This window comes from Heteronotia binoei, chromosome 8, assembly GCF_032191835.1.
Source record: "Heteronotia binoei isolate CCM8104 ecotype False Entrance Well chromosome 8, APGP_CSIRO_Hbin_v1, whole genome shotgun sequence".
In the NCBI taxonomy this organism is placed as follows: Eukaryota; Metazoa; Chordata; class Lepidosauria; order Squamata; family Gekkonidae; genus Heteronotia; species Heteronotia binoei.
The window spans coordinates 130,785,400-130,799,762 of NC_083230.1; the positions used below are offsets into that span (position 1 = coordinate 130,785,400).

Sequence of the window (14,363 nt, forward strand, 5' to 3'; positions counted from 1 at the left end):
CATTTCTGTGTGAAACATGATCCATTAGTCGACTGGCACATCAGGAGAAGAAAGAATCCTTTGGTGCCGATATTTTGATTCCACACAGTAAATGGTGAAAGACTGTGACTGCATGTCTCAAAAGAACTTTTCTGCAACGAATTGAGGAGAATTGCTGCTAAAATTCAAGGTGTTTATTAATAATAAGTTCTCATACAGTTACACTAGCATTCACACCATCGTAATTGAACTAGGAATATTCAGTGGTGAAAAATTGGATAGGCACATTTGCATTAGCAGGATTGAGGCATTGATCACAGGGTGATACGACTACCTGTCCAATGAGAAGAGAAGATCTCAATAGCCATGGCAGGAGGGAAGGGGGGCAGCAAGAACTGGCCAGATCAGAGGCTGGAGGCAACCTTTGCTGGCAATAAGGGGGTCTGGGAGGGGCCCAGAATACCCACTTACTTGACCTTATGTTCTTATGTGCGTGGGGCTGAGAGAGATCATTGAGGGGTGCTGAGGTGGAAAGCTTTGGTGGAGGGAGGGAGGAACCAGAACTCATGAATCAGTAACACATCCAATATCCATTTTGGGGGGGGGGGGGGGTGTTAGCCAAATTGCCTCTGAGATCAAATTGGGGAATTAAACTAATAGGCAAATGGCCAGAGCAGGATCGATGACCTATGCCTACGGGTGTCAAAATTCTCCAGAGACCCAACGAATTGAGGAGGATTCCTGCTAAAATTCAAGGTGTTTTTATTAATAATAAGTTCTCATACAGTTACACTAGCATTCACGCCATCGTAATAGAACTAGGAATATTCAGTGAAAAATTGGATAGGGACGTTTGCATTAGCAGGATTGAGGCATCCATCACGGGGTGATACGACTACCTGTCCAAAGAGAAGAGCAGATCTCAATAGCCATGGCAGGAGGGAAGGGGGGCAGCAAGAACCGGCCAGATCAGAGCCTGGAGACAACTTTTGCTGGCAATAAGGGAGTCCAGGAGGGGCCCAGAACACCCACTTACTTGACCTTAAATTGTCAGATTCATAACTTGAAGTCAAAAGGGGCAGTGACCACTGGGCAGTAGCCCTCATTGGAGTGGACATTTGATCTTAGCCCTGTTGATTGGTTCCCACTGAGGACCAATGAAGGCCGGGATTCTGTTACCACGTGACAATTCGGAGTCCAGAGACTAACTGCCTGTGACACCTCTAGGGGACTTTAGCAGAACAAAAAGGAGGAAAGGGAAAACAATGGATGTGGCAGTCGGCAGCTAGTCTCGATGTTGGGTATTGACTTGTTGATGAGTCCCTGGCTCCGTTGGTGCAACCTCCTTTCATCTGAGCCAGCAGTAGTCTGTATGCAGAGGCGTGGTTGCAGCTGCGAACGTGTTGTGGCTGCTTTGCAGTACTAAGAACATAAGAACATCAGAGAAGCCATGTTTGATCAGGACAATGGCACATCCAGTCCAACACTCTCTTTCACATAAGAGCATAAGAGAAGCCATGTTGGATCAGGACAATGGCCCATCCAGTCCAACACTCTGTGTCACAGAAGAACATAAGAGAAGCCATGTTGGATCAGGACAATGGCCCATCCAGTCCAACACTCTGTGTCACATAAGAACAGAAGAGAAGCCATGTTGGATCAGGCCAATGGCCCATCCAGTCCAGCACTCTGTGTCACATAAGAACATAAGAGAAGCCATGTTGGATCAGGACAATGGCCCATCCAGTCCAACACTCTGTGTCACACCGTGGCCAAAAAACCCAAGCACCATCAGAAGGTCCACCAGTGGGGCTAGAAGCCCTCCCACTGTGCCCCACTCCAAACACCAAGAATACAGAGCATCACTGCCTCAGACAGAGAGTTCCAACAATATAGGGACGGTGGCTCAGTGGTAGAGCATCTGCTTGGGAAGCAGAAGGTCCCAGGTTCAATCCCTGGCATCTCCAAAAAAGGATCCAGGCAAATAGGTGTGAAAAACCTCAGCTTGAGACCTTGGAGAGCCGCTGCCAGTCTGAGAAGACAATACTGACTTTGATGGACCAAGGGTCTGATTCTGTATAAGGCAGCTTCATATGTTCATATATGTTCAATATGCTGTGGCTAATAGCCACTGATGGACCTCTGCTCCATATGCTTCTCCAATCCTCTCTTGAAGCTGTCTATGCTTGAAGCCACCACCACCTCATGTGGCAGTGAATTATATGTGAAGAAGGACTTCCTATTGTCCGTTCTAACCCGACTGCTCAGCAATTTCACGGAGTGCCCACAAGTTCTCAAATTGTGAGAAAGGGAGAAAAGGACTTCTTTCTCTACCTTTTCTATCCCATGCAGAATCTTGTAATGCTGGCCAAGAAGGAACTGTGTTGTCCTTCTTCCACCCTCCATTTGGAAAATGGTTTTCCCCCCAGCCTTCAGGTTCTCCTCTTAGTGTGGGGAAGCCTAGTCAGTTGGAGGGGGTGACTGGGAACGTAGCCTTCCTGCCTACTACTGTGTATTTCAAATGTACTACTGTGTATTTCAAATGTGCATTCAGAGTCTCATGCATGGCTGTGTTAGTCTCTGGGATGAAAGTCCCCATTCCTAGCAATATTTGGCTAAGTGCTAGAACTTGAAATGCAGTCCACTGCAGATGACCACCCATAGTGGACAGTCCAAAGTGGGTAGTTATGGGGGATCTTTGGGAGACCACGGCTCCTGGCTCACAGGGGGACACTATTCCAAGGACCAGGCCTCAGATTCAGTGGGAGCTAACAGGAGCACAGCTCCTGAACCTTTCTGAGAATTCCACCTCCTCCTTCTGAGAGTTCCACCTTCTTGTCCATTGAATAGTAGGCGCAGCTGCATAACAATCTCTGGATGAGCTCCATCACCTATTTTTTATTTATTTATTTATTTATTTATTTAGAATTTATATCCCGCCCTTCCCACAAGTGGCTCAGGGCGGCTTCCAGCATTAGATCCAACATAAATTAAACAGTATTTAAACATGTAAGGGAATAACTTTAAAACAGATAAAACCATAAAAATTAATAAATATTCCAAAATTTTCTACAAAATGACCCCTCCCGAGGACCCTACATCTTCCACACGACCACTATGAACTTCAAGCTGCCTATAGGCATCTCAAATGAGGTTGTGACACAGAGTGTTGGACTGGATGGGCGATTGTCCTGATCCAACATGTCTTCTCTTATGTGACAGAGAGTGTTGGACTGGATGTGCACTAAATATTCCTAGTTCTATTACGATGGTGTGACTGCTAGTGTAACTGTATGAGAACTTATTATTAATAAAAACACCTTGAATTTTAGCAGCAATTCTCCTCAATTCGTTGGGTCTCTGGAGAATTTTGACACCCATAGGCATAGGTCATCGATCCTGCTCTGGCCACCTTTTATTTGTCATGCTGGTTGCTGTGCGGGTGCTGTGCTGTGCTAAACTTTTACACGCAACTGTTTTTGTTTTGTTTTGTTTTGTTTTTCTTGTTCTCTTTTAATTAAATATTTTTACTGTTTTGAATGCTGGCAGTCAAACTCTGTACCACATAGATCCCCAACCGCTTTAGACCACGCTTTATGAAGGGGGCCCCGAGGAAAGGGGGAAGGCCTGTGGTTGGATAAGGTGCCAATCCTCCAGTGCTGTGGTCTCTGTGAATCCCAAGTACAGGGTGGCAGAGGACCTTGAGGCCTGGCCTCAGAGCTGGAGAGGGGGATTGAGAGTCCTGTTCCTCCCAATCTGAACCCCTAGACTGAGCAGGTGGTGGCAGTGAGCCCAAGTGGCCGAAGGAGAAATAGCTCCCTCCAGGAGTTGGCGACTCAATAGGGAGCTGACGGGACCGGGTCTGAAGGTAGAATCGGGCCGGTTCCGTCACACCTTCATTCTTGAGCTTAGCTTATTTTGTATGGTGTGTGTTATTCATTTTTTAATACCCCATTTCATATGTTTCAATTCGCCTGTTGAACCTGTGTCTTGCTTACTGCCTCAACATGTCCACTACAGCACGAACAAACCAACAGAGTCCATATTGTCCCACAATTAGTAGCTCTAAAGGGAATACAAAACATCTCTGGTGCCTTAATTCATAGTATTGTGATGTTTCGCCTTTGCCTGGCTTTCTAGAACCTTCCGGAAGGCCTCTCTCACGTCCTTGTTCCGGAGGCTGTAGATGAGGGGGTTGACCATAGGGGGGATTATACAGAACATGGTTGAGACCAGAGTGTCAATCTCTAAGGAATAACCAGCGCTTGGACGGTTATAGTTAAGCAATCCATTTCCAAAGTAAACGATGACAACAGTGAGGTGAGAAGCGCAGGTGGAGAAGGCTTTGCCCTTGGTGTTGGCGGAACGGATCTTCAAGATGGAGGACAGGATGAAGACATAGGAGAGAATGATGAAGAAGAAGGGACCCCCAGCCACTAAAAAGCTTGCGGTGTGGATTACAAAGTCATTGATGTGTGCATTGTTGCAAGCAATTTCCATCAGTGGGGGCAGATCACAGTAGATATGGTGAATCTGGTTGACTCCACAAAAGGACAACGTGGTGCTGAGTGCTGTGTGGAGAGCGGAGTATAGGGTGCCCCAGATCCAAGTGACCAAGGCGAGGATGGTGCACACCTTGGGGCTCATGAGGCGGGAGTAATGCAAAGGTTTACAGATGGCAGCATAGCGATCATAGGCCATGATAGCCAATATGGCAGCCTCTGTCCCTGAGAAAGAGAGTAAGAAGAAGATCTGGGCCAGGCACTGGTTGTAGGAGATGGTCTGCCGCTGGTACAAGAAGTTCACCAGGATCTTGGGGACCGTGACGGAGGAGACACAGATATCTAGGAAGGAGAGATGGCTGAGGAAGTAATACATGGGCGTACGGAGGCTGGAATCCAGTTGAATCAGAGTAAATATCATGAGGTTCCCCATCACGGTGACCAAGTGAATGGCTAGGAATGGCAAGAAGAGGTAGATGTGGCTGTTTGGAATGCCGGAGAAACCCAGGAAGACAAACTCCACCACTTGCGTCTGGTTCTTCTCTCCCATTGAGAGTTCAGGAGTCACCTGTAAAATGGGAGGGGGGAAACAAGTGAGAGAAGACCTCTTGGCACGGCAAGCTCATTTGGGATGCCTCTAGGCAGCTTGAAGTTCACAGTGGTCGTGTGGAAGATGTAGGGTCCTCGGCAGGGGTCATTTTGTCGAAAAATAGGTGGTGGAGCTCATCCAGGGATTGTTATGCAGCCGCACCTACTGTTCAATGGACAAGGAGGTGGAACTCTCAGAAAGGTTCAGGAGCTGTGCTCCTGTGAGCTCCCACTGCATCTGAGGCCTGGTCCTTGGAAGAGTGTCCGCCTGTGAGCCAGGGGCTGTGGTCTCCCAAAGATCCCCCATAACTACCCACTTTGGACTGTGTGCTATGGATGGCGATCTGCAATGGACTGCGTTTCAAGTTCTAGCACTTAGCCAATGTGAGCAAAAAGCCTCCTACTTTTCATACACATGGACATCGTGATCACCAGTATGGTTGCCAGGCTGCCTGGAGATTCAACTCACACACATCTGCCAAGAAATGTGGGTTTTTGTCTACCTGAATATAAGGGACTTATGTGAGCACTGATAACATTGCAGCAAGCACTCAGCGACTCTGGAAGAGTGCTGATCAGGAGGAAAGATGGGTTTCCAGTCGCCATCTCAGCCGTTGCATCAGGAGAAGGTGCGCTGTCAGGGACTGCCCAGACAAGCTGTTTCCAGCCCTGACCATGGAATCCCTCTGGGAAGGCTAACACCACCAGCCACTATCGTTCTGCCTCACCAGACTCCATGATAACGAAGCAGGTGTCTCAAATACACAATAGACGTCACCTGTGTATAAGGCAATCAAACTCACCCCAGGAAGGGAATCTGCCAGACTTGGTTCATTGGAACCAAGACAAAGGATGGCACCAGCAGAGGAATAAAGAAGAGGAAGAACAGCTTCGTGCAGAGCCAAGTGTCTTTGTATAGATTGGGTGCCACCTTTGGTAGCAATTCGGCCATCTATTGACACCTTTTTGATATGTTGAATAGCTTTCAGTCACGCCCACCCCAGGAATGTCACACATTCTTTCTTTTGATGGTCACCTTGGAGCCTCCCACCTTGGCCCTTCATTGCCTGGAAGTCCAATCAGGTAGCCAGGGCCAAGTCCTCTCATTGGCCAGGAATGGGCATCCAATCAGATGCCGCCAATAAACTGGCTATTGGCTGCTGCATAAGTCCAGCCCTTATGGTCATTGCAGAGACTCCCCTTTTTGTGAGGTCATGTACCAGCTGACCACCAGTCATCCGCCCCTGGACCTCCCACCCCCTTAGGGCTCAGGAGAAGCCTTATAACCTCTGACCCAACATTTTTACACATGTGCATCTAGCAGTAACCCATTTCCACTGTTTAGATACACCCCCGATTCTTGATCAGTTGAGGGTCCACTCCCCCTAGTCCTCATTTGTCGCCATCAGAACCTTCTTTGAAGACTACGATTGATAATTATCACCCTGTTTGTCCATCCTTATGTTACCTCTATATATTTATCTCTATTTTTATTAGGACTCTATGTGTGTTGTATAAATTCATGCCCTCGTATGTGTGTGTTCTATATTTTTCTGTAATAATGGTTTCGCTTAATTAGCATCCTTGGTAAATTTAAGCAATAATTTCTGGAAGTGAATCCTGTATACATAGGTTCTAGATCCTTTGAAGCCCAAGGTGCCCACCTGTTAATTCCCCAACCTCTTTTGAGGGCATTTTGACTTACACCAAATATTGCTAGGAATGGGAACTTTCGTCCCAGAGACTAACACAGAGCCATGCATGAGGCTCTGAATGCACATTTCAAGTACACAGTAGAAGGCAGGAAGGCTACATTCCCAGTCACCCCCTCCACGACTGACTAGGCTTCCCCACACTAAGAGGAAAACCCAGAAGCTGGGGGAATAACCGTTTTCCAAAGGGAGGGTGGGAGAAGGACAACACAGTTCCTTCTTGACCAGCATTACAAGATTCTGCATGGGATAGAAAAGGTAGAGAAAGAAGTCCTTTTCTCCCTTTCTCACAATATGAGAACTCGTGGGGACTCTGTGAAATTGCTGAGCAGTTGGGTTAGAACGGACAAAAGGAAGTCCTTCTTCACCCAAAGGGTGATTAACATGTGGAATTCACTGCCACAGGAGGTGGTGGCGGCTATAAGCATAGCCAGCTTCAAGAGGGGATTGGATAAGCATATGGAGCAGAGGTCCATCAGTGGCTATCAGCCGCAGCGTATTGGTGGAACTCTCTCTCAGGGGCAGTGATGCTCTGTATTCTTGGTGCTTGGGGTGGGGCACAGTGGGAGGGCTTCTAGCCCCTATGGTGGACCTTCTGATGGCGCCTGGGTTTTTTAGCCACAGGGTGTTGGACTGGACGGGCCATTGTGCAGATGCAACATGGCTTCTCTTATGTTCTTATCACTGCAAAACAGCCACAACACGTTCGCAGCTGCAACCACGCCTCTGCATACAGACTACTGCTGGCTCAGATGAAAGGAGGTTGCACCAACGAAGCCAGGGACTCATCAACAAGTCAATACCCAACGTCGAGACTAGCTGCCAACTGGCCACATCCATTGTTTTCCCTTTCCTCCTTTTTGTTTTGCTAAAGTTCCCTAGAGGTGTCACAGGCAGTTAGTCTCTGGACTCCGAATTGTCACGTGGTAACAGAATCCCGGCCTTCATTGGTCCTCAGTGGGAACCAATCAACAGGGCTAAAAACAAATGTCCACTCCAATGAGGGCCACTGCCCAGTGGTCACTGCTCCTTTTGACTTCAAGTTATGAATCTGACTATTTAAGGTCAAGTAAGTGGGTGTTCTGGGCCCCTCCTGGACTCCCTTATTGCCAGCAAAGGTTGTCTCCAGACTCTGATTTGGCCGGTTCTTGCTGCCCCCCTTCCCTCCTGCCATGGCTATTGAGATCTTCTCTTCTCTTTGGACAGGTAGTCGTATCACCCCGTGATGGATGCTTCAGTCCTGCTAATGCAAATGTCCCTATCTAGTTTTTCACCACTGAATATTCCTAGTTCAATTACGATGGTGTGAATGCTAGTGTAACTGCATGAGAACTTATTATTAATAAACACCTTGAATTTTAGCAGCAATTCTCCTCAGTTCGTTGGGTCTCTGGACAATTTTGACTCCCGTAGACGTAGGGCATCGATCCTGCTCTGGCCATTTGCCTATTAATTTAATTCCCCAATTTGATCTCAGAGGAAATTTGGCTAACACTCCCCCCCCCCCCCATTGGATATTGGATGTGTTACTGATTCATGAGTTCTGGTTCCTCCCTCCTTCCACCAAAGCTTTCCACCTCAGCACCCCTCAATGATCTCTCTCAGCCCTTCCCACATAAGAGAAGCCATTTTGGATCAGGCCAATGGCCCATCCAGTCCAACAATCTGTGTCACATAAGAACATAAGAGAAGCCATGTTGGATCAGGCCAATGGCCCATCCAGTCCAACACTTTGTCACATGGTGGCCAAAAAAACCCAACAAAAACCAAGTGCCATCTGGAGGTTCACAAGTGAGGCTAGAAGCCCTTCCACATTGCACCCCCCCCCCCCAGCACCAAGAATACAGAACATCACTGCCCCAGACAGTTCCAACAATATGCTGTGGCTAAGAGCCACTGATGGACCTCTGCTCCATATTTTTATCCAGTCCCCTCGTGAATCTGGCTATGCTTGTAACTGCCACCACCTCCTGTGGCAGTGAATTTCACATATTAATCACCCTTTGGGTGAAGAAGGACTTCCTTTTATCAGTTCTAACCCAACTGCTCAGCAATTTCATGGAGCGCCCACGAGTTCTCATATTGTGAGAAAGGGAGAAAATCACTCCTTTCTCTACCTTCTGTATCCTGTGCATAATCTTGTAAACCTCTATCATGTCACCCCGCAGTCAATGTTTCTCCAAGCTAAAGAGCCCCAAGCGTTTTCACCTTTCTTCATAGGGAAACTGTTTGTTGTGGGGAAAAAGATAAAGGAGATTGTGAGCCGCTCTGAGTCTCTGATTCAGAGAAAAGGGCGGGGTATAAATCTGCGATCTTCTTCTCCTTCTTCCTGAGGGCTGGCCCTGCCATGACTAGGCAAACTAGGTGACTGCCTAGTGCAGGGGTGGGGAACAGTGGCTCTCCAGATTTTTTTTTTGCCTACAACTCCCATCAGCCCCAGCCAGCATGGCCAATGGCTGGGGCTGAAGGGAGTTGTAGGCAAAAAGCACCTGGAGAACCACTGTTCCCCACCCCTGGCCTAGTGACTTGGGTATGTTATGTGTGTGTGTGTGGGGAGGGGGGGGGGGTGCCTGAAGTTAAGCCTTGACTAGGGTGCCAGAAATTCTTGGCCCGTCCCTGGGTCTCCCCCTTGCAAAAAGACTGTGTCTTTGTTCTCCCCATCCTGCATCTACCTGCTTCCTTTGAACAAAGTCTGAGTTCAACGGAACCTTTAAGACCAACAACATCTTATTCTGGGGATATGCTTTGTTGTGCATACACAAAAAAGGTTAACCTCAGAATAAAACGTTGTTGGTGTTAAAGGTGCCCCTTGACCCTCACTTTGTTCTGCTGCTTCAGACCAACACGGCAACAAGCAACACAGTACATTGCAGGGAAAAAAGCAACAGACAACTGTGTATATACCCAATAAAGAATTTAGAAACCAATTTAGAAAAGTCTCTGTTTGTTCTTCCATGATACCTCATAGACAGTGCAAAATCTATTTCCAAAGGGGATAGGATCCTCAATAGAAGTGTTTTCATCCAATTCTCTTAAGGTAATCCAATTCCTCTGCAGAAAAGTTTATTTGAGACATGCAGTCACAGTCTTTCACCATTTACTGTGTGGAATCAAAATATCGGCTCCAAAGGATTCTTTCTTCTCCTGATGTGCCAGTCGACTAATGGATCACGTTTCGCACAGAAATCCTTTTTCATAGAGCCATTCTCTTCTGTAATATCAGTCTATTGACATCAAGCTAAGACTTCTTCATGAAATTCATATTAGGCTCAAAGAGCTCTGTCACAGAGCCATGAACATATGAACATATACTGAATCAGACTCTCAGTCCATCCAAGTCAATCTTGTCTACTCAGACTGGCAGTGGCTCTCCAGGGTCTCAAGCTGAGGTTTTTCACACCTATTTGCCTGGACCCTTTTTAGTTGGAGATGCCGGGGATGGAACCTGGGACCTTCTGCTTCCCAAGCAGATGCTCTACCACTGAGCCACCATCCCTCCCCTGCTCTCCAGGGTCTCAAGCTGAGGTTTTTCACTCCTATTTGCCTGGACCCTTTTTAGTTGGAAATGCCGGGGATTGAACCTGGGACCTTCTGCTTACTGAGCAGATGCTCTACCACTGAGCTACCATCCCTCCCTCACTGAGTCAGTTTGGAGTAGTGGTTAAGAGTGCAGACTGTCATCTGGGAGAACCAGGGTTGATTCCCCACTCTTCCACATGCAACTGGCATTCCCTTGATTGCATTAATTTAAGCTGCCAAAGCAGGAAAAACACAATCTGTCATCCTTTGCTCTTGGTGTGTTCTGTAATCTCAGGGGAAACGCTATGTGGACTCCATTCCATTCTACTGAAAGTTTTTTTAAAAAAAAAACCTGAGCAAACCATTGCTCAGTATGACGATGTAGGAGTCAAGAAGTAACTTTAAGACCAACAAAGTTTTCTTCGGATTGTAAGCTTTCGTATGCCTGCACACTTCTTACAGTACAGACTGAGATAGCTCAGTATGGTTCACCTGGAGTGGCTGTTTTGCCAGCCAAGGGGCTCGAGAAGCCCACCCGTTTCTGCCTGCCCTTTGAGAGGAGAACTACTCAGCATCTAGACATACTGTTGGCTGGGGAAAGCTACTACTCACCTTTGCATGTAGATGACAAGTCAAGGTAGGAGTCCTCCTGCTTCTCTTCCGCCTCCTTCTCTGGGCTTTTGGTCCCTGCTCATCCTGTTTGCAAGATCAGTTTAGCCTAAAGTTGTCATGATGTTACTGCATGGTAGCCCCAAGATGTGGAACCTACACAGGGTCTCGAAAGCCTGTCTCCTCTGCCAGTGTGAAGTCTCTGGTGCCCTGGAGCAGTAAGAGGTATACCAAACTGATGCTGCCCAGGAGAGCAGAATTCTGTTCTTGGACGAGGGTCCTTTGGGGATGATCCTGGATTGGAGGCCTTCAGGGAGTGAAGTGCAGCGGCTGGATGCTCAGGGGGATTTATCTGGGTTGTGTCTCACATCGTCAGGGGAGAGAAATATAATTTATACCCAAAGGCACGTCCAGAACTTGTCAGCCTGCTGTGGGCTGGACTAGTTATTTTGTTCTCAGCTTTATCCCCCAATTTACTCCCTGGCCTGAATTTCTGTTCTGTGCCATTTAGCTGATGTGGGTTGTATTCAATGTTCCCTCTAAGTTGCCGAGTCTTGTGAGCAAAAACTCTACTTTGTGAGCTCCTGGCATTAAAGTTGTGAGCTCCTGCATACATTACTGTGCTCTGGGGTCATCCTTCCTGAGCTAAGACAAAAATGTGTGAGCTGGAAGTTAAAAATCTGTGAGGTAGCTCACGCTAACTGAGCTTAGAGGGAACACTGGTTGTATTCTGGACTTCTCAAATCTTGTGGCCAAGAGAACTGCTAACAGGAATTCAGACCTGCAAATGGAGTCTTTTTTTTTTAAAGAATGTTATAGAGGATGTGCCTTTCTCTCCAAGATGGCAGCCACATGGGAAGATGTGCACATTATCGGGCATGTCACTCCTGCCCTGTTAGATTTATTTATTTTTATTTATTTATTTATTTGTAATTTATATCCCGCCCTTCCCACCAGGTGGCTCAGGGCGGCTTACAACATATAAAATCTAACATGAGACATAAAAGTTTAACATTTCATACAATTTACATAATTAAAATTAAACAATTCAAACAATTTACATATAAAAATATTAAAACATTCTACAGTCTTATAAAACTACACTCGATTTCAAATTTCAGTGCCAGTTAGTTGTAAACCTGCCGGAAGAGGGTTGTCTTACAGGCCCTGCGGAATTGAGCATGATCAAGCAGGGCCCTTACCTCTTCTGGCAGCTGGTTCCACCAGGAAGGGGCCATTACAGAGAAGGCCCTATCACTCGTAGATTTCAAACGGGCTTCCTTTGGCCCCGGGACAACAAGGGACAATTTATGCCAGAGAATCCATGGTGTTTCAAAAAAGGACTTATTGTAAACATAAAACAGAACAGCTTTCTCCCTTGGAATTCCCTTTTCCCAGGTTTTTTTGTTGTTGTTGTTGGAAGGAAGAAATGGACAATGCAAGGTGTCCTAAAGCAAGCTTACAGAATTTGGAGGGAGCAATAGAACTAGAAGGTCAGTTTGGTGTAGTGGTTAAGAGCACGGACTCTAATCTGGGACAACTGGGAATCCAAGGCCTGCATAAAGTAACAGGAGTTTCAAGAAAGACATGAGGCCCTTTAAGTTCCACCATGTGGGTTTTAAGGCACAGTTAATACATTATACCATTTGAAATATATGTTAAAAACATTAAGATCATGCCAAAAACAAAAGATCTGTATGTTAACCGGTTTTTAGGAGCGGTGCCCCTATCCAATAACAATTACCAGGCGGAGACTTGTTGTTCAGAGAAAAGCAGCTTTATTTTCGCTTTCTGCAGACAGCGGAGAGAGACAAGCAAAGACAAGGCGTCTCTCTGCCTGATTTGGCCAAGCCCCTTGCCTTTTAAAAGGTTCCCGACGTCACTCCCTCTCTTGCTCTGAGGCTGATTGCCATTGGCGCAGAGCTCACAGTCTGACTTCAACGACCGTTAGGCTAGGGCTTTTAGCCATATAAGGTAAAAGTTACAAATATCCCCACCCAGCAACACTTCCTCTTGTCAGAACTTGTAACTTTATCTATATGCTTAGCTAGAATGGTACTCAGTTAGCACAACCGACTCCATATTGTGAACTTTACTAACCCTGTGATTCTGCATTTCAAACAAACACTAACCACTGAATGGTGACGGATAACCACTCACAAACATCTGCAGGTGCCCTTTGAAGCCGGCAGGCCAGAGAAAGACAGAGGGGCTTCTTCCTCCTTGAGGGGAAATAAGGAGCCTGGGAACAAACAACTGTCTCTCTGGGTGTGAGAAAGGAATAATGCGTTTTCTTTGAAGTTCCCAGTTCTGACACCTCTTATCTATGCAGTAACAGTGTGCATGACTCAACTGAGTATACAGCTCTAAAACTAATTTTGCCCTAGTGGCTAATTGTTTGTACCATATCTTACCCTACTCTTCATGCTAAATATCATAGATTTATAACAGTTTGGCTTGCTTAATTCATGAAAAACATTTCCCCTGAAAAAGGCTACTTATGCTGGCTAGAAAGGCAATGTATAAAAAACAGAAAACAAAAAAGGAAGTTTTAACTATAAACCTAAAACTAAAGGGTTGCTAAGAGACTGCAGTAGGAAATGGCATAAGCACAAAACCACATCAGGAAGCTAGCACACAAAAGTTCAACTGCCAAAAGCTGAGGAAGGGGTGGGGGCCTTCTGGCTTTTATACTTCTTCTTTTCATTGAATTAATGAACATTAACTATTTATTCTATCAACCCCCACTTTTCTTTATACCATATTCATTCATTCACTGTATATATGGTGTCTTGAAATCTACAGATAGTTATCTTTCCAGAACAATGAAATACAGTTTTGTAAATCAATGTTTGCATAATTTGTTGTCCCTTCTTGGTACTGACCAGACAAGGGCATTCATTGTCCTGGGTGACAATGGCATGGATTATGCCCACCAATGTTGAGACCAAGAAATATGTGGTAACCTGTGATTGGGGTCCCAGCATTTTGAAGGGTGTTCCCCACCTGGTCGCCAAACAGTTAGAGATTTACAATCTCTACAAGTATTACACAATCTTTCTCCCCACTGGCCAATATCGAAATATATCCAATTACTCGAGTCTCTACTTTTAGGTGGATTTAGACCTCTTGTGGTCTCCACTTCAGAGTCAAATAACGAGGTGTCTCCTTCGGGGTCCCAGTTACACGCCTCCCACTTTCTCCACTTCTGTGACTCCAAATCTATCTTTCTTTTTGCAAACACAAAAGCTTTCCTGTATATATTAGTAGTGGGGTTCGCACCCACACAGATCCTGATACGAAATTCCCGAGGCCAGGTGCAAAGGGTTCAAAAAATGTTTGTCCTAATAGCAAAAGATCTAAATGGGAGCACCACTTTCCTTTCCACAAAACGATTTCCTTTGTAGTTAAATTATCTGGCAAAGCCCCATGTACAGCCTCTAAACGCTGTAGC

General features: G+C 46.2%; 1 protein-coding gene across 1 annotated transcript; it reads right to left on the reverse strand.

Moving 5' to 3' along the window:
• Window positions 1-4,074: 4,074 nt before the first annotated feature.
• Window positions 4,075-5,031, reverse strand: LOC132575824 (olfactory receptor 5I1-like). Its single transcript, XM_060244513.1, has one exon. The coding sequence runs from the start codon at window positions 5,029-5,031 to the stop codon at window positions 4,075-4,077; it is 957 nt and encodes a 318-aa protein (XP_060100496.1).
• Between the last annotated feature and the right edge of the window lie 9,332 nt (window positions 5,032-14,363).